Consider the following 23,428-nt stretch of genomic DNA (forward strand, 5'->3'; position numbering starts at 1 on the left):
AGAAACAATTATTGTCTGAGATCAGTTACACTCTTGTCGATTAAACTGTGCGTCCTCATTGCGTCCTTCGCGCGTCGATGCTTTACGTGTCGGTTCGTCTTGTTCCGATATTCCCTACCCGGATCGCTCCGGGAACCGCCCTATCCCTCTCAGTGTACCAATTAACTGTCCCTGCTTGCCGATGAGGCACTGTCTGTGCCGTACTTTGTATGATGGAAGCGTTCCTTCGTCTCGATCGATTCACTTCCGAACCCGGTGCGGTGGTTCTGCCACTTTCACTTGCATTCTAGTTATTTTTGCATCCTACGAACCAAAACCAACGGAAGGATTGACGACGGCCAGTGCTTCACTGGCAAGCGGGAAACAGCGGCAATTTCACCAACTGGGACCACAACATTCCGCATCGCATTTCACTTCTCTTTGCAGCGGCGCTGGTTGTTGGTCATTTGGAAGAGCTTTTTCTATCGTAACAGCGATCTATATCGTTCGTTAGTTATCTTGTTTTATCTCATTGGAGCATTGATTCTCCGCTTCTTCACCTTCCTGGCCGTTTGTCGCTAATTAAGACGGCTGCTACCCTACAACAACGAACAATGTTTCTCTGGGTCGCCACCCCAAAACCTATGCATATTGTGGGCATATTTCAGACTGGTTCCCGCCCTGATGGCCGAGATATCTCCTCCTTTTCTGCTGCCCTTTTCGCCCGCCCCGCTTTCTGCTTTGCCTTAATTCTAAAATACAGCTAAGCTCTTTCAATTGCTCCAGTTGGCTACACATTGCCAGCATCGCGCACTCACCGTTACGCGAGTTCTCACGCCGCAGCTCTCACCTGCCCTCACGTAACGGTGTCGTGTCTTGTTCTTGGTTGGTTTCTTATTGAACTGTGTACTGCTGTTTTCATGTTGCCGCTTTTCTGCTAATGCTGTTGCTGATGATGTTGCAAGCGCTTGCAGTCTTTTTTTAACCTTAATCAGCGTTACGATTTATATCGAAGAAAAATTGTTCATACCGCTAGTTTGCTTCAATGCATGGGGATTATTATCGTGTTTTCACTAGTTTATTAAATTATCGTTTGAATGTAATATGATGAAAGAAAAAAAACTAAAACAAGCACACACTTATTCAGAGAAGGAAATAAAATGAAAAAAATATGTCTGATTTCCAAATTCCGTAAAGATATCCATATTTGGCTCAGTATTAAGCATGAATTCGTCAAATTAGTTAAGTTTTCTTCAGAAAACAAAGAGAAAAGAAAAAACTGATAGTCTGGTAGGGCAATTCATTCTTGTCCTCATATGCTTCTTTGTATATGGGATCGAGAGTGTGTGCTTTCGAATTGTCTCGAAATAATTTTCTTGTTCTCATATGCTTCTTCGCATATGGGATCGGTAGTGTGTGCTTTCGAATTGTCTCAATAAACTTATGATACTAATGAAAAAAAGTTCGATATGTTGGAAAAACACACAAAAACAAAAAAAAGTCATTTCCAAACACCAACGACGAGATCCACAAACATTCAGGCTGTAATGCCAGTTTCCGCCACTGCATTGTCGTCGTCATTGGTTACAAAAAAAAAAGAAGTGACGTCGATGGTTTTAGTAGCATTCGTCATCCTCCATAGCGAAATCGCTTGAAAAGCCCGAATCTGCATACACCGAGCTGTGGGAGAAGAAGAAAGGAAATTGTGTTAAAGTTTACAAAATTTAAGTGGTGGAAGAAAAGTTATATTACAAATTGAGGAGGAAAGAAATGGATTGGACACTGGCAAAATATGTCGTTGACATGATGTTCGAAAACCAATGCCTATTCCGACATACATCCTTTTCTCATTTATAGGCCTACTACGTATGTAAAAAATTCAGTGGAACATGCCTATTTTCTTAGAAGAAAGATAGACGATTTTCACGGTTGAGAAAAGAAACACCTATCGCGAAGGTAAACGAAAGTTGTAGCGAGATGGGTTCGATGAGGTAAACTTTGCCGACATAAAGAAGATGGAAACATGACATACGGACCCAGTTTTAAAAGCTGAGGTTTCGACCAATACAACAAACCAGCTGCTGCTGGTTCTGGTTTCTTACATAAGTGGTCAGCTTACATTTGCTAGCGGTATTGACCCGCCGACCTGGGCGATCAAATAATGTGAGACAGTTCAGTCTATTCTATCACTTATCTTATCGCTCGATAAAAATAAGACTGATGAAATGCATACGATGTAAAGATAGATTCGAAAACAAGCATCAAAACATCGACGTTACTTGTAACTTACGCAGGCAGATTCGTTTGAAATGCAATTCGGTTTCTCCTTGAACAAAGCGCATACTTAGAGCTAGCGGAATTGGAGGTGTGTGACCCATCCAACAGTTGGCTGCTATGGTGCGCCATTCGATGAAAAATTTCGTGTGGTACTGGTGTTGCAAGTGAACGTACGAGCACAGAAGCGTTGGTGCGTGTTTATGAAATATTTATTGTGGAAGAGTGCAGAAACTATGCACATAAATAAACGAATAACACGAAGTGCACCAACATGCAAGGATAGTTTTCTATCTTCAAGTAAATACATCAATAAAAAGACTCTCGAGACCCCAAACCATATGTAGTAGATGGTTATTAAAAGAATACTATTTCTTGAAATATGTGTTTTACATAATATTTTTCTAGCTTCGTTAAGTAGTTGAACTGCGATTGTATAAACATTTCCAATCGACCAAATGGAAACCGTGCGCACGACCGGGAAAACATGCATACGCAAACAGGGAAAGAGAGATTTTCGAATTAGTTCACAAAAAATAAAAAAAAGAGAAAACTGTTAAACAGACAACATTTAAAACAATATGGGAGGTATGTTAGGTAAGGTCCAGGGCTGAAATCATTTACACTACACAGGGAACTTACTTCAAGGCGCGGCACGTAAAGAAAACGATGCGCTTCAGCTTCTTGTTGTAGAAAAAGTAGTTGAACGACCACAGGCAACCCGGCTCGCCGAATGGGTCCGAGTTGAGGTCCGGGTTGTAGCTGTAGATATCGCAGTCCTTCAGCGAGATTTCGTCCTCGATCGTCGTCCATAGGGCGTGACGAATTTTGCTGTACTGCTCGCCGGCCACCGGGGCCAGGTTGCCCTCAATCGAGTTCAGCACCCACTGCAGTGATGGTTCCTTGCTGAATTCATGACTCTGGTTGAATAAAAAAGATGTAAACCATTTATATAAAATGCATGCATTGTAATTTTGTATATGCCTAGAATTCCTTCGCCCTTTTCCTCCAAAACAATCAAAATGGCAAACATCCCCAATTCAAGCATAGCTTCGCCATACTCCAGAAACATAGAGATACAAGATGCTCTAAGATAAGGCCAAGAAAAATTGCAGTTATAACTGAATGAAAGGATGAATGAGGATTCGACAAAAAATATAGGAATCGCAAAACACCAATAGGATTTAACGTTTAGGAAAGATGATTTTGTTTATTTTGAATTTTCATTTCTGTAACCAAGAGTTTCAAAGCATCGATGCTGAAAATTGATCTTTTAAAGCACAAACTGTTTACTAGCCACCCTCCGATAGGCTTGATGAGAGAAATTTCGCAGTTGCTTCTAATTTAAGAATACGTATTGCGATACCAACCCCTCCTCTTTACTGCTTCGTTCACGTTCGTCAAGCAACCGATCCGTTTTCAAAATAGAAATAATAGATAAACTTTTCACGTTCACTCACTCAGCTCAGCTGTGAAAATCGGTTCAAGGGTTGCTACCATTTTGCACAAGGCCAAACAAATTTTCCACAACAAAATAAAAGGCCGCTCATTCGCCGGGGGAATGTACGTTTGACCGCAGGAGCAGAGATGACGTCATTTGAAGGCACAAACATCACGTCCTTCGAGTGACAAAAGGCAAAGGAAAGAACGCTTCTCGAAATAGGACCAAGAAACTGCGCATTTACATTTTCCGAGCTACGAATTTTCTGTTCCCCTTCCGTTTTAACGAACTCGTAGTTCTGTTGTTAGTTTTGTTTTGAAACCTAATTTGAAAAAAAGTACAGAAATAACAAACAACATCCATACCAACACAAACCTAAGTTGAAGAAAATAAATAAGATCCTGTAAGTGTTGAGTAAACCGAATGAAAAACAAAATTCGACAGGTTTGGTCACTAACCTTTGCCTCGCTAAAGTCATAGTCCGGCTCGAACGCTGCGTTGAGTGTTGCGATTAGGTAGAAGAGCGTCTTGCGCGAAATCGTATCGCACAGCGTGACGCCTTCGTCCCCGGACAGGCTGCTGCGGAGGATCTGCGGCGACATGTCCTGCAGCGTTTGCGGCGGCGAAAGGGCCTGCAGATCGGTCGGAGCCTGCTCCGAGGTGAACCGCTTGTACAGGGCCTTGTCGTTGCCGGCCATCTTGCAGGAGTACGACTCGATGCGGCCGTAAATGGTGCTGTCCCCGGTCTGGATGTGCAGCTTGTTGTTGACCGCCTCGAAGCGGATGCTTTCCAGTAGCTTCATTATGCTTAGAGTGGGATTTTCGTCTAAAGCTTCGAAAAAATCGGCTGCTTCCGTTGATTTTAGCGATGAATGAATGATGATTGGATGCTTCCTTATACGCGAATCCGGACAATCTCGTCTTGACCGCGTCGGTATTTGTTTGAACAATGTTTCCTTCGATAAAATATAGCGCAAGCTCTCGTTGTTTTGCTTGCTTGCTGATTTCTAGCGCGTGTCTTCCTTTTGTTTATGTTTGCTGCAAATCCGTGCTGCAGGTGATCTTAATTGTGCGCGCTGTTGTTATTCTTAGTCGACAACAAACTTGTTTGCCTCTCGCTTGTCTTCTCGTTGTTTTACCAAACCAATAGTTAACGATGCCTTATTTGTGGTGCTTACGAACTAGCTTAAAACCTGGCCAAAACAAGGCGAGTGGTGGAACGACGAAGCGACACCTCACTCACAGCACCTGCTTAGCAGTGGTGGTGGTGCAGTCTGAGGCAGCTCCCCGTGCTCGGTGAGTATTTGACCATCTTGGGCGATCTTATCAGTCCAGCGTTGATCTTGGCGGCGATTCTAAACATGGTGGTCGGGTGTACGCAGAGTCTCTTTTTCAAAATGTTCTTGCTTGTGACCTGCCGATGCTGGTGAAGGCGGCGGTAGCTGTTGCTATTGTAAATTCGGTTGCTGACGACGGCGACGATGATGGCGGGTGCGGCAGCTTGCGGGCACATTTAAGTACGAGTCGAATATGTTACTCCCTTGCCGGCTAGCAAGAAGTGTCCAGCGTCGCGCGATTGCACTCTACGCTTGCGGAGTCTCTGATAGTGGGTCACCAAATGTACCGAAAAAAAAATACAACACTCACGCAGTGGAATCCGCGAGATTTTTACCAGTGGCCGCGGTTTGACAACTGACTCACTCAACTCTGCAAGACTACAGCGCGGCTTTGCGCGACTTCGTAACGCAACGCACACTTGAATGGGGAAAGTTTTCACGAGCTCGCTTTATTCTTTTCCTTCGCTCCACTTTGCGGCAAGATTGATTGTGACCCGTACGTTTGGTCGTTCATTCGTTTGTACACAGAAAACTTCTTTTACTTCCGACGCGCTCATTCGCGATTGCTTTGTTTACCGTTAATTATCAATTCGTAGGAGCGCGCAAGTTGAAGGGTTCGTCGTGTACATACAACACACAGTCCACAGATGATACCGAATATGGAGTTTACGGAACGGAAGTAGTTGGGTTGACCTTCAACCGATCTTGTCCTTCAAATCAGGACAATTGGTTCCGCTGTTACAATCCACAGGATCTCGACTATAAACTTACACACATTGGCATTAAGCAGTACATCAGAAGGAATATTGTTTAGAGAAAGAACCGATGGAGGCTGCCAAGAGGTCAAATCAATGGTTCATCAATTCGACTCGCTTGTTGTCGGTGAAAATGCAGTGTTTCACGGACACGGCGAACTTACGCACTCTCTCCCTCTCTCTCTTCCGCTCGTTGCTCCTTATTTTTCACACTAGGGTCACACGCAATTAAACATGGACGCACTCCAAATCGACTACGGCATACACTACAGCGAAGGATGTACTGTCCTCACGTCGCTGTTTGGAATGGAAACGAACTTAAAATTCACCATTTACACACTATACCATCGAGTACAGTCGGATACAGATGTTCAAACACACCAAGCGCTAACCCCACTCGCTACATATAGATGTATAAAGAAAACTTATAGTGTTCCATCATTTTCACTGATTTTCGTTGAGTCGGCCGCGGACGACAACTTGCAAGCGGTGAGATGCGCGTTACGCCAAGATGGTCGATACCGTTCGGTTACTACGGTAAATTTGCTGCTCTTTCACCAGCGGTAGATCGTCGACGCTACGGAATTGGGGACTTTCACAGGCAAGATGCTTTGCAAATCGACGGCACAAGAACGATAACAGTTTTCACGAAAGATTTTAACTCGAAATCACGATATATAATAATGCGGATGCGGTCGAAAGACGATGTGAATAGCTTCGCTTCTATTTTTGTTTTGAGAAATCGAACGACGGAGAGAAACACACGGTCGACTGCGGTTCCGAGAAATTTGTAGCGTTTACAGTAGCTGGTTGTACTTCACTCGCCTGTATAATGGCCGTGAGAGGCAGTTTGAAGATAAATTTTCAAACTAGTTTCAACATATTTGTGGAATATGGTCATCTCACTCTTCCATTTGGCTATTGTTCTCGTTCACACTTTTCAATCCCACTTCAGATTCGCTTATGATCCACAGTTCAATTTCGTCTCATTTTCATATTCTAGCGAACAAACATATTCGTAACAATTATCGAATTGTCCAACATTGAATAAAATTGATCGGAAAATGGAACATCCATGCCAACCTCTTCCATTCGCTATAGATGGTTTAGATCCTAGACTATAAACGTGACAATACCTTATGATCGATGACATCATTATCGAATGTGCCTAATGGTTGAATGCAACAATAGCAGAACATTTGAAGCTTTTCCGGTTTTAATTTTTAAAAATGAATTTGAACACGTGAGTCATGTCTTGATAAAATTTCTAAATATGAAAAAAAAATTCACATCTTTCGTAGATGTTCGTTTAAAGACGACAATTTTTTCTTACGGTTGTACGAAATTTACAATATAAAAAATATTCATAGAAACTCTATAAACTTCTTTTGCTCTCTATAAATGACTTTTAAATCAATTTGCTATAACAGCAATATAGCTCAAAGAACAATTATCTTACCAAATATGCCTCTACTCATTCTAACGCTTTTACAACTACACAGTCTTGGCCTAACCGCGAGACTGTGCAATGCGGAACGAATAACCTGGAAAGAATAAAACAAAAGTACAGAACATGAAGCACAATTAAAAAAACATACAGGCGCACCCGAGATGCGAGACAAAAAAAAAGGAAAACGAACCGCAACGCTATTCCCGATCGTAATCGCGGGGATCGCGTTCGAACCTGCACACTTCCAAGTGGCGTACCGCATGGCGCCACGCGCATGTCTTTGTAACGTACCGCCCCGCGAACTCAACAAAGTAACCTTTGGGGCCATTCACGATCAGTATAGTTGCAGCATCCGACGGTCGAGCAACGAATCTCCGCGTTTTCGCGAACCTACACTCTGCGCACACTTCCCATCCGTGGCTTTTTAATCATCCGGCAATTCCGATGGTAGGTTTCTTTACGTTGCTTTGATATTTTTCGTTATTCCGTGCTGGGGTACCTACAAGTGAACTAAGTGCAGTTTCGTCTTATACCGTAATAAGGAGCCCCTAAGAAACGTACATGTTTACACTGACGGACTTTGAATTACGAAGCATTGTAGTAACAGTGAAAATTTAGCAAACAAAAGTGATATCGCGTAAAAATAGTGCGGTGTGCAACTGGTATGCTGTTCCCGACGAAATTCGTCACAGATTCGCCACTCGTGTTACCAACCGTTTGTGCTGCATATACACCAGCACTTTACTATCGCAGTTTGATTGGATTTGCTCGAAAATCTTGTGCCACTACGTTGCTGCTAAATTGAGATCATTTGACACCGTTCGACATCAGCGGAGCGCGGCGATACTAATAAAGACGTGCAATTGAGTACTTTCAATTGTGTACTTCTAGGCATGGAATGGGGATCCCTCGCTCTGCCTACCCACTTCATGTACGGCGCTCCCCAGACCAGGAGCAATTTGTCGGACACCAATAGTGTTACCGGTTATTTATTCGCTATCTGTGTTCTCGATCAAGATTCGCGAGAAGCCATTCACTCTAGTAGATCTGGATAGTAGAATATTTCATTCATGGCCTGCTGAACCGTTGCCAGTGGTCCAGTTTCTTCGACAAACCTTCGCTTGCCGGTGGCGAAAATATGCATCCACAACGTTTGAACGAGAGAAAACACATGGTGGAGATGTTCTCAGGAACATGCTGAAGTAAAATTTCACAGCAGGAGGCATCAAGTTCCAACGTTTCTCGCACATTTTCTTCTCATATTCTTCGTGCGCTGCAAAGAAAAGGGAAAAGTGGTTGTGTTTTATTTTTAAATCGTCCACTATCGATTGAGCGATCGGGCCACCACTATTTGCCACCGTTTGGTAGACAAGTTGGGGAGGGGGGAGAAATTGAAACCCTCTGACATTCGGCGTGAAAACACCATTTGGCAATAACGCTGACGCCATTTTCCCAACATGACGCACGCCACCGGGCGGGCCTTGAGACATTCCCAATTGGATGGCACTTTTTTTTATGACAGAACGATTAATTTGTTCGATTAATCATACGTTCAAGAAACAATCAATTAATGAGCCAATGACGCTATGGCAACGGATACGGATCACGTTCAGCAGATTTCCCAACGGCGACCGTTTTGTTAATGGCGACGCATGGTCTTTTACGTCCTGTGCAAGTTTTCTCAGATCGTCGGGAGCTTGCCGTCTTGTATACTTTTATTGGTATCGTAGTATGTGTCTTTCTCTTATTGCCGCATTAAAAGCTATTATAAACAAACGACGCTTTCTTTTCTATATTTTTGTATATACACAAGGTAAGGCTTCCTTTGTCCAAAAATCCTAGACGTTTACTTAAAACTTTTCCTGATTCCTCATACTGGTTGCGTACCGTTACACTAAAGTTTATGAGGACGTGTTGTATCTTTTGCGATACATTTTTTTATTCCACTTGTGTAAACATACGATTAAATGTTTTCTAAACACGTGGAGAGGGAAGTACTAGTGGTACTTTCCCCAAAAGCACAAACGTGCTGTTGCTCAGCCGACTGCTGACCGGCTAGTGAGAAGTGCTATTTTTATCCTGTGCCATCTCTTCTGACTAACCGGAATTCACAATTATTCACGATCGCTGCTGCCATCAACACACGCCCGATGAAGAGACTAACCAACCAAACCTCTAGCGTCAGACGATGATGGACGGTTGCGAAAATCTCGCGATCCATACGATATGGCTTACGAAATTAGTGCGTCCTGTCGGGAAAACAATAACTTACGGGACGTGATAGAATGTACCTATCGGAAGAATCGGAATATCGTCTAAGGATTAGAATAAAATATCGTTATTAGTGGGGACGAACTTTTGAATCTACCGTTTCGGTGACAGAGCCGGCGGCAGTGACTAGTGTGTAACACGAAACATCTCTTCAGTATTGCGAAAACCTCCTATGGCGATCGCTTGATCTCAGCCAACCATAGAAGTGCCAAGAGGGAAGACGATTCTGTCCCATCATTTAAAACACCCACGTTCAAGTATACGATCTCACGAAAATTCCATGTGCAATGGACGCACCGCTGTTTTCTACCGTTGGTAGTAGAAACGCAAGTTATGAAGCAATTATCTTTATTGTTATTAATGGTGGCCAATTTGCAACTACTGATGTGTACACAAACATTCTACCAACACTTTTGAATACTTTACTATCGCTAAAATTGGTGTTTGCGCATTCGGTACAAAATTGGATTGATATCGGAGTTTTGAAACTTTTTCTCAATAGTCAGTATAATATGTGCGATAAAATAACTTTAGCTTTAGTCACGCTTTTTAACAATTCGATCACCGCATGTAACTGATAAGTAAATTCACTGAAAACCTATAAACTCTACCCCGTACAGGCTAAACATTCTTACGGGGACTAATACTTTCATAGACGTTACGGAATTGAACCAAGTTGGTGCAATAATGTTTGATGGTTTATAAAACATTCGCAATGGAGTCGTGTGTTCGGGAGCATTTAAGATTGCCTTGTTCTGTACAAACAGAAAACATTTCAACAGTCCGCACCCGAGTGCTCGGGAAATGTCGAAAAACGATCGCCAAGACATCATTCAGCTTGAACACGATGTGCTTTCTCCACTTGCGCCTCCACAGGTTCTAGTCACGCACGCACGGATCGAAGCACACATACCGAATAAACACAACGACACAAACACACACCCTGTGTGTGTGTGTGTCTTCCCGGTAGCATCCAAAGCATATGCAAAACGACGAATGAATGCCACTCGGGGCCTGGGAAAGGGGTTGCGGTTGCGGGCCACAGGGGTTGACCGATGAATGTGTCCCACACCCATTCAGCACATCATACGGCAGATTTTCCGACCATAACCCACCGTTTGGGGTAGGAGTGGCTGCTGTTTGTCCCGGGTGTCTCGCGGCCACAAGAGTTGTAGCGGTCGTGTGGTATTTATAATTTTTCCTTGCTCGCACGAGGACGACGTCGACGGCGACCCTTGAGATTCAACCCGAGTCAAAGTTGGACGGGCAGGCAAATTTGTACCAGGGCGCCCAGTACCAGTCCGCCGTATCGACGGAACGGAACGGTCTACCTTTCTTCTGGGTGTAGAATCGTGGGTGAAAGTGCCTTCCTCTCTTGGGCCTAGGATATAATTATTGCTAGGGATTTTGATCACACTGGACGGATTGGTGCGAACGAACATTCGGTGACTAAGTGACGAAGTTTCCCCATCATCGAGTGGAAAGGATTAAGATTCGAGCAGAAGTTTATGGAGCGAATAAAACCTATCAAACGATATGAGTGTCTCAATGCTCGCCAACAGTCATCAAATGCACAGTAAAATTTAAACCTACGAACAAACTCTAAAAGCTGGTAAAAATAATTCCATTGACGACTAGTTCGTGACTTCTAACGTGTGAGAGTGATCGAGTGAACGAGTGATCTTCCAAGTGTGAAAATTCGAATTGCGTGCGTCAAACGCCGGGGTGCCGTTGATCTCGCACGGTAGCTTCCATTCCGCCCGTGACAAAGTGAACGACATCGTGAAGGATGACAAAGTGGTAATAGTCAAGCCGTGTGCTTCATCCGCTTTCCCTATCCGCCGGTCAGTCAGAACGAGAACAATAAAGGGAAGACGATTTTGTTTAATCATCGCCGGGTGTTAAATGCTTCCGTCTCGAAGGCAGTGTTGCCCAGTGTCTGCGACTGAACAGTGAACGAAATTTTCATGTGCATTATAATCGTTGTTTGACCTGCTTCCATCACCGCGTTTCCAAGCCTTTTGTTGGTAATTTCTTCTACGATTAACGTGCTTATTTTTTATCACATATCACGCTCCGCTCAAATGGTTGACGAAGCATGTGTACCAACAGCTGAACACAACAAGAAACTATTTTTTCACAATTACCCTGAACTACGGCACGGTCAAGATCGGGCGTCCTTATTTCAGTTGCTCAATATCAAACAGTAACTTTTTTATCTCCAACCCAACACGCTGCTTTTGCGCCGAAAAAACATTTTACGGGCAATGTTTGCAAAAACATTAAACAAGTACCCGAATAAAAACGCCGGTGAATGGTTTTCCTCAAAATTGTGCTTGTTTTGCTTACAAAATTATTTTGTTTCTTGCAACGGCTACTACGACGAGCTCTGCCTTGGCGGAACAACGGAGTATTAGCTTTTCTCGACTCTCTTGGGCTTATTCAATCCCAACGTGCGGGCGCCTTGTGAGTGAGATTATTTTTAAACGAGCAGTTAGTTTGCATACCATCGGTCGTTGCATGCGGGCCGGTTGTCGTCGTTTGCAAACCCATCACCGACGCTCTTACCGCTGGTTTGTGAGGGACGGTATTCGTCCAACCGATCGACTTTCCCGGGGCCGGAGTTCCGGATGATCATTTTGTGTAATTTATCTGCCTTGCGTTACAGAACCCATACCACCACCCCTTCGCACGCCTTGGGGTGGTGGTATGGGTTTGCAAGCACCGGATGCGTTGCGATGCAGATTTGCAGTTACCGACGCCGTGCATTTTCCAGTAGAGCGCCAGGCAGCAGCTGCCGGCCTGCAACGCGATGACATCAAATTATATTAATATTGAACGGAAACGGTGGCCCGTCACGCTCGTATTTGAGTAATTGGTTGATCTCGTCTGAGACCACGGGCGAGACATCTCCTATCCTATTTCGAGGCGAAACGCACCGCTTTGGCGAGGGGAGGTGGAGTTTACTAGACGACGGCATGAAGGAGGGGAAGCGTTGAAAGAGAAAGGATTGTGGTCGGGAGGAAAGTTGTTTACACTCGCCGGCTATTAACCTCTTTTGCATGCTGGAGGATATGCTTTATTTGCAATTCAAGACGATCGGTTGTAGGGTTATCTTCAGCAAAATTGGATGATGAAGATGTTGAAGACACAACACTGCCCGCTTGTGCTGGAGGACAGAAAGCAACGATTCTTGTGATACTTTCAACAAATTCATAAAACATTTGTCCGAAAGGCCTTCTATAAATACGCCATTTTTAGTGCCCCTTCCCAGACACAACTAGGCCGTATCGATTTTATACGTCAGCGATGAATCTGTCAACGAGATTGCTCCGAGCTCGAAACTCTCCGTTTTATCGGTGGTTCCACATCGTGAGTAACGATCGCGGGCGAATACATGTCCGTCTCCCTGTGTTTTATATATGCACTTTCCACTTGTTTTCCCTCGCTTGAGGCACCGAGGAAGGATGGAAATAATTTGCTTGTTGAGCCAGATTTTACACGTCGTTCAGAAGAGGACCCAACCATTGACTAGCAGTAGGAGATGAACCTATCTGACAAGAACTGAAATGGAAGATTGGACGATTGAAACAAGATCGTCGTATAGTGGACGTCATGGTGGGCGATTTTTCCAACACCCAGCAGCCACCGATCGTCGAATGGGGAACACAGACGACAGACAGCAAAAGTGCCTTGCGTGTCACTCGCAGTCCCAACTCCCGATGGAGTTACCGGCCGATAATTGGTCTTCCCTGTGAAGGGTGTTTGTAAGGTTGAAACGGCAGGCGGCGTCACATGGCCTATAGAGGCGATCTTGTTTTAATTGCCCTTGCGGGGCTCGTTAGTATTGGACATTAATGTGAAGTAACAAGGACCGGAAGTGTGGCCATGCAACAACTATGGGTTCACCGGCGATAAGCTGGATTAGCTTTCACGACCGCAAACCCGAGATTATTATTTATATCTTCCGCTATGCTTCTATCTTCACCTAGAGTTACTGAAATAATTCTGAGCAAAATTCTAGAAATAACAATTGAAGTATTTCAAAACAATTGAAGATACCCCCTCCCCTTTCCTTCTTTCTTAAGTGGATAGCCGATCCTCGCTGCACAGACCTAGATATACGGAGCCAGACACAGCTGCACTATGTCCTACCGCTTAATTGTGACGTGGTTCCATACGCTAGTCTAATTTTCGCTTCTTTAAACCGACCCCTTCTTCAAAATTTATACCGCACTTATGCCACATGCGGGGAGGTATGCGAACATCGCCGCATTGGGATTCCTCTGTTTACACGATGCTCTCTAGGGCCGCTAGGAACTATACACTTCCTTCATCACCCATTACTAGCTTTGTTTACACGAACAAAACGCTCCCCGTACGAATACTCCCTATGGCGGGGCCGTGGGGAAGGCATTTTTGCACGATCCGGCAAAGAAGATGCGAGATAATCGGTCAAACATTCGTCAAGTATAAAAAGCGTGGTTTCGGAGGTTCTTGGGTGCTGCGATGTGCAGTTGCGCAAGCGCGTGTGCCAAATGTGTGCAGGTCATATTTGTTTACCTTGCGCGGCGCAAACCACCAAGTTTTGGTTCCCCTACGGATAAATAAACGGGACTTACGAGTTGGTATGGCTTGCGTAAATTGGCGAAAAATTCCAACACATTGCTCGAGAGCTCAAGTGCTGCATGCAGCCATTATTAGTGTTCATTCAAGGGATACATGGAATTATGTTGAATGAAAAATGTAAAACATATCAGGCATAAGTTTAAAATAACTAATAAATACCCCCAACACCTACAGATTTGTGAAACAAAGAAACGAGAAACGAAAATGCTAACGAAACTGGAAACAAATATTTGAAATCAAAGTCACAGGACTACTTTGTTGGTTGGAACGAAAATAAACGAACCGAATATAACACGCGTGAAATGCAAAGATTCGTTGACATGGGAACGAAAATAGATTATAAATCCCTGTTCGGGCATTTGTTAATTTAACATAAAAAAATGTCGTCCGTTTGTGCGTTCATCCAAGCACTCATTCGTTGGTTTTCATTTGTAACCGTCTTAGTTTTTGCTTTTTGAATATCTGTATTTCGTATTCTCTTCAAGCAAATGCAAATGCAGCGAAACGCCTTGGCAAAACTGGAAGCAAATCGCATGTAGACCGGTGCTCGGTGCTCTTGTGTGTCAGTTTCCTTGTTTCTGCTTTCGTTCTTTATGCGCCCTGCTTCATCATTAACCAGCCCAGGACTTACTTATGATGCTTCGAGTCGTCGTCGGTTCCATCTGTTTGTTTTTCACTGCGGTTTTATTTGATCACCCCTCCATTCCGGTCGCTATCTCGTTCTCGGGTGTAGTGACGCGTTGTCCCCGGATTGCAGAACGTTGCCTCTCGCGCTGATCGGTGATGATTCAGGATATGAAATTGTGTACCAAAACTCACGACAAAACATTGCGGTGTGGGGAAAAGTAGATGCAAAAGAAGCAATTCCAACCAGATGGAATGATGGGAAGAGACTGCAATAACTTCTTCAGCTCATAAATCAATGCTTGCTGGGCTGTTTGGTTTTCCTCGCAAAGGTTTGGAATTTGGCTCTCATAAGTAACCTTTGGCATATCAGAAAATGGAACAATGAAGTGGATATGTCTCTTGGGGAATCCGACAGGGGTCAACAAAGGTTGAGTTATTAGTAAAAATATAACCCAACCCCGCGGAACCCTCGCTGTTTTTCTTTGAGAATGAACAGCCTAATCTGGATCACACGAGCAGAAGATTCAAATTGGATTTTATATTCTTCTCTTTCCCTCCCTGCCTCTCTCTATTTACGCTCCTTTGTAGAATCCTTCGGCGCAACGCCTGCAGCTCCAGTAGCCACGCTGCAACGCGAGAACGTCGTCGGAGACCCGCGTTGATTGAAGGGCTCAACACCCAAATTGACGTAATCGGCCACAACATCTCGGACCACAACAATCTCGATCACAATCGACCGGAATCGCAGCATCAGTAGCAACATCGCCATCGTCTCGAGTGGTTGGGATAATTTTAATAGAATAATGCCCCTCTTTGATTCGTCCAAGGGGGACCCGAGACGTACGGATTCGCGGGTGTAATATGAACAGCCAATCCGATGGTGGTGCCAAAGTGCTCGTGAACGCGTACGCCGGAAGCAAGGGAGCCGCGGGGGGCAAGAAGAAGTCGTCCATTGCTCAGGTGAGAATGTAGGTCGCATCTTTTCTAAAAAGTTGTACGATGATTAGGAGTTTAATAGGCAAACAATGTTGGAAGTACATCATATTCACTTTGAAAAACTCTTAATTACTTCGTCACAAAGCGCTACCAAATTAAAGTGTCGCTTAAAGGTACAAATTGTTACATCGCGCAAGTTTCCCCCTTGAAACTCTCCAGTACACACTCGTTATTTGTAGCACACTTCCCTTCGGTCTGTCCCGGATTAGCTGGAAAAAGGTTCGCATCACTCACCGCTTCCTTTTCTCTAATTTCACACGCGTCGTTGTTATTTTTAGTCCAAAAATGCGCCTGACTCCCGTTCGTCGGCGACGGGAAGCAACGGACGTACGGGCGCAGCCGGCCTCAGCAGATCCACATCGGCAACATCGACTTCGGGCGGGTTTCAGTCATTCTTCCGTTGGTTTCGTCGCGATGATTCACGAGTGCTCGCACGGAGCACTAGCGGCGCGGAGGTTACACCGGAACTGCATGACAGAAGTGCACGCCAGCGACAGCAGCAGCAACCAAATCCACAACGTCCTCAACGGCCAACGGTGGTGCAGCAGCAGCAACACGATTCCTTCTCCTCGAGAAGTATTGGTGCTAGTGAAGAGTCTAGTTTAGACGCTGGAGGTGGCACCATCGTTAGTTGCCGAACGATCGACAGCACGACCAGCAGCAAGAGCACGGTCCCACCCGGTGACGGTGTCAGTCAATCTGCCGCGAGCAATGGAACGCACAGTTCCTCGCCCAGCCCGGGTCCGGTGATCGATTGTAACAACCTTTCGAAGAGTTCTAGCTGCGACAGCATTCTCAGCACTGCCACCAACGGATTTGCCTTTGTGCCACCGAATTGCTACGAGGCGGTGCTGGCCAGCGAAAAACCGGAGAACAGGAGAACGATACAACCGGGACCGTACACGGACAGCTACAAGCGGCGCTGCTGGCAGCGCGATCGGTCCCGCGAGCTTGATCGCAAGTACGAGTTGACGTTGCGCAAGAAGTATCGACTGTTCGCGAGTCTCCGCGAAAGTCCATCGAAGGAGCAGAGGCAGAACAGCGACACTACACTCACCAGGGACAACCAGCACACGGTCTACTCGGATCTCAGCCTCCCGGCGACGCCAAACGACATTAGGAGTGAGACGACGAACGAAGAAATCCAGGCGAACGGTGCTGATCCATCAGTGATCCGAAGACACCGGCGAACCGTAAGTGATAGTTCGAAAGATCGCCGAGCCGGTGCTTACGTGCACGTGAAGGGGAAAAGACGAGCTCCACCACCACCACCTCTCGATCCTGGCACGAGTGGATCTTCGTCAAACGGAACACTCACACGGCGTTCCAACTACTACGGGACACTCTCACCTGGGTCAACACTTTCAACACGCAAGAAAAGGCCCGCCCCGGCACCACCAGTGAGTCCAACGACTCCGTACCTCAACGAAGCGTCTTCGAGCACGAGCCTTTTAGAGGACAAAGAGATTAAAGCGATCATTGAAGGGAGACCACTTCCGCTGCTTACACTGAAACAACAAACCGCACACGAACCGGAAACGCTCATCATGCCTCTGCCGTTACTAAGACCGCTGTCCCCGCTGCCAAACATTTCCGAGGAACGAGCTCCACCCGGTGGGCTGACGGAGGAACAGAAGCAACAGCTTATCGACAACATACGAAAGGTTCAACAAACGTCACAACCCGCTCCGGAAACGCCTCCAACGAACGTGAACGACACCTGTGACGTCATGAAAATGGAGGAACAGTTCAGTCGAGCAAACGGAACTCGTTCGCCCATCCACGACTACCTGTACGCGGAAGCAATGGCAAGTGCGAAATCTTCTTCTTTAGCCCAGCCGTCGTCCCAACAAGCGGTTGCTGCTCCAACCTCACCGATCTCACCTCGGCCCTGGTACAAGCGGCCCATTTCTGGTATTCGGCAGCAGGAAAGCTCGCTTCCGTTCAAGCGCGACATTATACTGAAAACGATCGACAAACGAAAAAGTGGTAGCGGCGGCAGTGGTAAACACGCGAAGGAAACCGGTGAGGATCTGCCGGAGGTGGGCTATCACCGGAACTCCATGCTACAGGAAGGATCGTCCAGCACCAATGGTGGTGGGAGCCCACCGTCCTCCACTGGTGCTAAGTTTAATCTGTTCGCGAAAATAACTGAAAAATCGGACGACACCAAAAGGCGCGAGCGGGATGCGGAAAAACGACGGTCCGCCATCGGGATACCGAGTATCAGCGAGTTGGACCGCGAGGCGGCCGAGATAGTCCACAACGAGTACCGTTGTAATGGAGGAGCAGAGAAGGACACACCGAGTGGCAAGCAAAAGACTACCAAAGAGCTGATATCAAAGTTTGAAGCGACAAGTGTCCCGGTGGTGGGGAAGGTAACTGTCAACAGTTCCTTTGTGGCTCGGAAGGACTATTTTGGTGGCGATGCAGCCCAAAAGTCGGTCCCTGCACCTGCCAACCCACCGGTCGTCTGTGCCGGTTCGAGTAGCGACGAATCACCACCAGCAGATGTAACAGCACATGTCAAACCTCCTGCGCCTTCTGGTCCAAGTACAAGTCCTTCGCCAGCTTCCACTCCACAAGAGACAACCTCATCTAGCCTTTCGAAGACAGGCAGCGATAAAAACCTTCTGGGCTTGTGGAACTGTCCCTACTGTACGCTGGAGAATCCGAACTGGCGCATCATCTGTGAGGCGTGCGAGCGTATCAAACCCTACGATAGCAAACTTAGCATACTGGAAGAACCTCCCTTGCGACCGAACCATCCCCTGAAGCGTCCAATTCCGGACGCTAGAAAGTCGCAGTCATCGAACCCTCCTCCGGCAACACAAGGAAGCGGTGTCGATGATTGGGACAAGAAAACGGAACGGGTGTTAAAGTATTTCATGCCAAAACCGTTGGCAGCGCCGGCCACAAACGGCACGCTGCTGGTCGGAACGGGCGGCGGGGATGATCGGGCCTCCTTAATGCAGCGAAAACCGACCTACGGTCAAACGAAACCACTCGCTTCGCCCAAGATGGGCGTGAAAAGTCTTATGAAGCGTGTGCCGGGAGATTCGCCTATGCCAGCGCCGTACCGCAACTTTAATGCTGTCCCAGAGCGGTACGAAACCGCGTTCGACAATAGTGCTGGTTGTTCTAACGGCAGTAATAAGTTTGATGATCAGAAGCTTAAAGAAAGTCACTCGAATCACCACACGGTTGCTGCTCCTTTGGCATCGCCTGAACCAACCGCTGACAAGGAGGAAACTTTGTACGCAGTGGTCAACAAGACATTGACCCCCACAGCGACCGAACAAGTGAACATCGAAGAGATACGTAGCGCACGTATCGCACGATTTGGAGCCATCCCCATTGAACCACCGGAACAGCATCCGGAGGTGAAATGTAACGAAACCGAACCGAGCGCGATGACCAAAAGTAAAGAACAGCAGGATCAGGAAGCGCTGGAGAAGGAAAAAGAGCGCCTTCGAGAGATGATCCGTGTGATGAATGCGAAGGCACTGGCCGAAAAGTATCCGGTGGTACAGAAACCGCCAACAAGTAATCATAGTAGCCTAAAGCGAGACTCACCTTTGGTGCAGCGGAAGAATGGGCTTACGTCAGGAATTCCTATCAGTACGAAAAGTTTAAGTCCTCTTCCGGCAAGAAAAGGTGGCTGTAGTAATCCATTGGGCACAAGAAAATCTCCAGCCCCCATGGCACCGGAAGACCATGGCGTGAAGAACGATGCGACGACTGCTGCTTCCGTCGTTGCTGTTATCGAACCCGTTTCTTCCCCCCACACAGGTGCCATAAGGAAAACATTCTTCCCAAGACGAACCAGCAGTGAGATAGGTGTCGAAAGTAAAATCATTAATCAGGATGGTGTTGCTAGCACCGCCGCCATCCCGGAAACGGTTGCTGAACTGAACCAACAGCAACAAAGTGCTCCATCGTTGGTGCTTACGAACGATGTGCATGGTATTCACTACGAACCGATGGATGAGCAGCAGTTTGCCCGTGCAACCGTGGGGGCACTTCGTCAAGGTGAACCTATTAGTTCCATTCCGAGACCCTCGAACGTTCCTCTTTCGCCGCGATTGCAGGATCGGCACCGAAAATCGCTACTCGAGAAGCAACAGCAGCACGACGAAAAAGTGAAACAAATATCCGATCAGCTGCGCTCTCAGCAAGGTGTCGATAGATTCCGAAACACTCTGCTCTATACGCCCAACTCCAACTTTGGCCGCACGGGGACGCTGGCGATCAACAAGCTGCTGCGCAACCTGGAACTGGCCATCAGCGATGGGGCACACGATCGAGCGGCGGAACTGGCGACGGATCTGGCCAAAATGAAGGTCTCACTTTCCGTCACGCGTCAAAGCCCGGGCAGGTCAACGTGTTCAACGTCATCCGCAAGCTTGACGGATATAAGGTAAGGAAACAAATTGATTTCACTTGGCCAGCATGATGATAGTCTTGTTTGTTTGTCTCTGTACAGTCTCAACGTCTACGTTGATGATAAAGTATCCCACAAGGGTCCCCTGTCGGTTTCGTTGGCCGCCTTCGCTACGATGGGTCAGCTGAAGCAGAAGTTCTGTAACGAGTATCAGATTCCGGTGGCCGTTCAACGTTGGCGCTGTGACGATCGTCTTCTGGATGATGACACTAAGACGCTCTTTGACTACGGCATTCAAACGAACGATCGAACTTTGCACGTGTTTCTGGTACAACCGATTGCTCCTCCGACCAGGGATCGGAGCAAGCCACAGACGCTACTGCATGTCCCGGGTTTTACCAAAGTTGAGGCAAAGCTGCTGACGGTGTCCTCCGAATCGGAGGGTGAGCATTCAGACACGCAAAACGATGAGACTATGCTAGGTAAGTCTACCAAAGTCCGTTACAACAATAAAAGCTGAGAAGATCTTATTACATCTTGTCTTTATAGGAGCTGCAGCATTGCCAATAGCTGCGCCACGAGGAACGAGGAATGCAAAAGTGGAAGAAATTGCAGCAACAGAAGAAGAAGGATGGGCTTGTCCGATGTGCACGTTGATCAACCCACAACAGCGACCAGGATGTGCGGCATGCTCCGAGGCACGGCCTAATATTGTACACAAGCAGGCCCAGGCTGAAGTAGTGCCACCGCAGGACAGCATAACAGTGACGCCGGAGGATTTAAAACGATTTCTCGATGAACAACCTCCTTTGGCACCCGGTCGACGGAATGGAACGTCGAGAGAGTTGACATCGGCGAGGACGGAGGTGGCACTAAGGAATCCTCCGTTGGAAACTCGCAATGATTTGAATCGAATCTCTTCCAATCGCAAGTCTTCCGACATATTTAACATACTTTTAGATGAGAGCAAGGTATCCGGTACTGGCGGTGCGGTGGAGTCTCCCGTGCCGAAGCCACGGACCAGCGATTTGGTTCGCCCGGTACACATGCAGATACCGGACCAGAATAGGATCGCTATGACGGCCGCTTTCCAGGCACACCGTAGTCCAAACATTACAAGAAGCCAGTACCGCGGTGTGGACAACTTTAACCCCAATTCGAGTGGCATGAGCAAGCCGGAGAGGCCGATCATCACTACGGCCAGCCCGATCGTGCGTGCAGTGTTGCTGAAGAGTAGCACAGCAGCAGCAGCAGCAGGAGTCGATAAACCGGCAGCGGTTCGCTTCGGACGAAATGGACTCGCACTGCCCGAGGACGGGACGGAAGTGGCACCCAATCACTACACGGAGCTGGTCAATCTGGACAATGCGGATCTCATTGCGAACATTGAACCGTTCGAGTGTCCAATTTGCTTCGGTCCGTTCCAACCGTACGAGGGCATCGTGCTGCGGGACTGCCTGCATTCGTTCTGCAAGCAATGCTTGATCAGCACCATCCAATACAGTGAGGACGCGGCCATCCGATGTCCATACAGTGATGCTGTGTACAGCTGTGAGAGTATTATACAGGTACGCAAAATGCCCAAAGCCTTCTTTGAGCCTTGATACTAACGACCTGTCTTTCTGTTCGGTTCCTCGTTCTAGCAACGCGAAATAAAAGCATTGGTCAGCAAGGAACTGTATGAGGCTCACCTGGCCAAATCGATCCAGCAGGCGGAAAGCGCTATCGACAATACGTTCCACTGCCGGACGCCCAACTGTCGCGGTTGGTGCATCTACGAGGACAACGTGAACCAGTTCAAGTGTCCTGTCTGTAGGATCGTCAACTGTTTAACCTGTCGGGTAGGTGCTGGTCGAGCAGGAACTGAATGGACGAATATATAAAACATACCCTCAAAAACCTCTACCACCAGGTCATACATGATGGGCTCGACTGCAAGCAGTACCAGGACCGCATGAATAGTGACTGTGATACTAACCTAGAAGCGAGACGCACCAAAGCGATGCTCCAGGACATGATTGAGAAAGGTGATGCTCTCAACTGTCCCACGTGTCAGGTAGGGGAAAGCTCGTGTTGTAACCTTTTATACTGCAAACATTTTACTAACGCATCTGTACCGCTCAACAGGTGATTGTGATGAAAAAGTGGGGATGCGATTGGCTCAAGTGTTCCATGTGCAAAACGGAAATTTGCTGGGTAACGCGAGGGCACCGCTGGGGACCAGCCGGAAAGGGTGACACCAGTGGTGGCTGTCGGTGCGGCGTAAATGGAATCAAGTGCCATCCAAAGTGTAACTACTGCCATTGATGTAAGAATGCAACAAATGGAAAACGATAATATCTTAATGTTGCTTCTCTGATGCCAAGTACAGCCTCCTATTCTGAATTTGTTTCATCGTTTACTTACTATAACTTTCGGAGATGAATCAGGAAGAACTATGCCGGCCACCATGATACTACAACCACAAAAAATAATAACATTTTCGTTGTTACGTAAAAAAGAAGGAAATACAAGATTGCTTATCCTTAAAATGGTATTCCAAGATCGTCTGATAACAGTTTTAATGTTTAGCTTAACACATTTACCAAACACGACAAAACATCAACAACATTATAGCAAGCGGTCCAGCAGATTTTTTTTATGGCAGTGTTGCCCGATTTGAACGCTTTGACAATTGTTCAGTTTCGCAGTAGAAGTTTCGCCAGAATGGCATGTTGAACACGCGGAAGAAAAACGCAGCAACTAATTTCATCTGAAATAAATATAGCAAGCAGCATATTAAAAGTAAAATCGTGTCAATACTATATTGAGTTGTATCACGTAAATAGTAATGGATCACTACCAGGCACTTGTGGATCTTGAGGAAAAAGATATTGTAAGCAACGTTAAGGCATTCGAGTGCAAGATTTGCATGGAAAGTTATGACGCAGGCGAAGGAATTGTATTACGAGAATGTCTGCACACATTTTGCAAGCCGTGCATTGGAAGCGTTATAAAATTTAGCCAAGATGTAGAGGTAAGGTGTCCTTACCAGGATTCCAAATACAGCTGTGAAAGCGTAATACAGGTAAGCATATCTTCTAGCACAGCTCGACACCCAATGAAACTGTTGATATTATTTTTTAAGCACCGCGAAATTAAAGGACTTGTTAGCCAAGAAGAATTCGAAAAGCATCTCGCCAAATCTATGCGGCAGGCGGAATTCGTCATGGGAAACACATTTCATTGCCAAACGCCAAACTGCGTCGGATGGTGGCCTTATGAAAGCAATGTGAATTTTTACAA

The 23,428-nt window shown here is 46.4% G+C and overlaps 2 protein-coding genes across 2 annotated transcripts; one reads left to right on the top strand and one right to left on the bottom strand.

Moving 5' to 3' along the window:
- Positions 1-1,327: 1,327 nt before the first annotated feature.
- LOC131281031 (repressor of RNA polymerase III transcription MAF1 homolog) lies at positions 1,328-4,539 on the bottom strand. The gene is made up of 3 exons (XM_058310287.1): positions 4,153-4,539; positions 2,896-3,173; positions 1,328-1,659 (listed from the first exon to the last, which is right to left on the bottom strand). The coding sequence occupies exons 1-3, from the start codon at positions 4,495-4,497 to the stop codon at positions 1,596-1,598; spliced, it is 687 nt and encodes a 228-aa protein (XP_058166270.1). The 5' UTR covers positions 4,498-4,539; the 3' UTR covers positions 1,328-1,595.
- An 11,085-nt stretch (positions 4,540-15,624) lies between these two features.
- On the top strand, positions 15,625-22,450 carry LOC131281626 (uncharacterized). The gene is made up of 7 exons (XM_058310970.1): positions 15,625-15,723; positions 16,038-20,179; positions 20,246-20,625; positions 20,693-21,711; positions 21,787-21,984; positions 22,056-22,199; positions 22,271-22,450. The coding sequence occupies exons 1-7, from the start codon at positions 15,625-15,627 to the stop codon at positions 22,448-22,450; spliced, it is 6,162 nt and encodes a 2,053-aa protein (XP_058166953.1).
- The last annotated feature ends 978 nt before the right edge of the window (positions 22,451-23,428 follow it).

This window comes from Anopheles ziemanni, chromosome 2, assembly GCF_943734765.1.
Source record: "Anopheles ziemanni chromosome 2, idAnoZiCoDA_A2_x.2, whole genome shotgun sequence".
NCBI classification, from domain to species: domain Eukaryota; kingdom Metazoa; phylum Arthropoda; class Insecta; order Diptera; family Culicidae; genus Anopheles; species Anopheles ziemanni.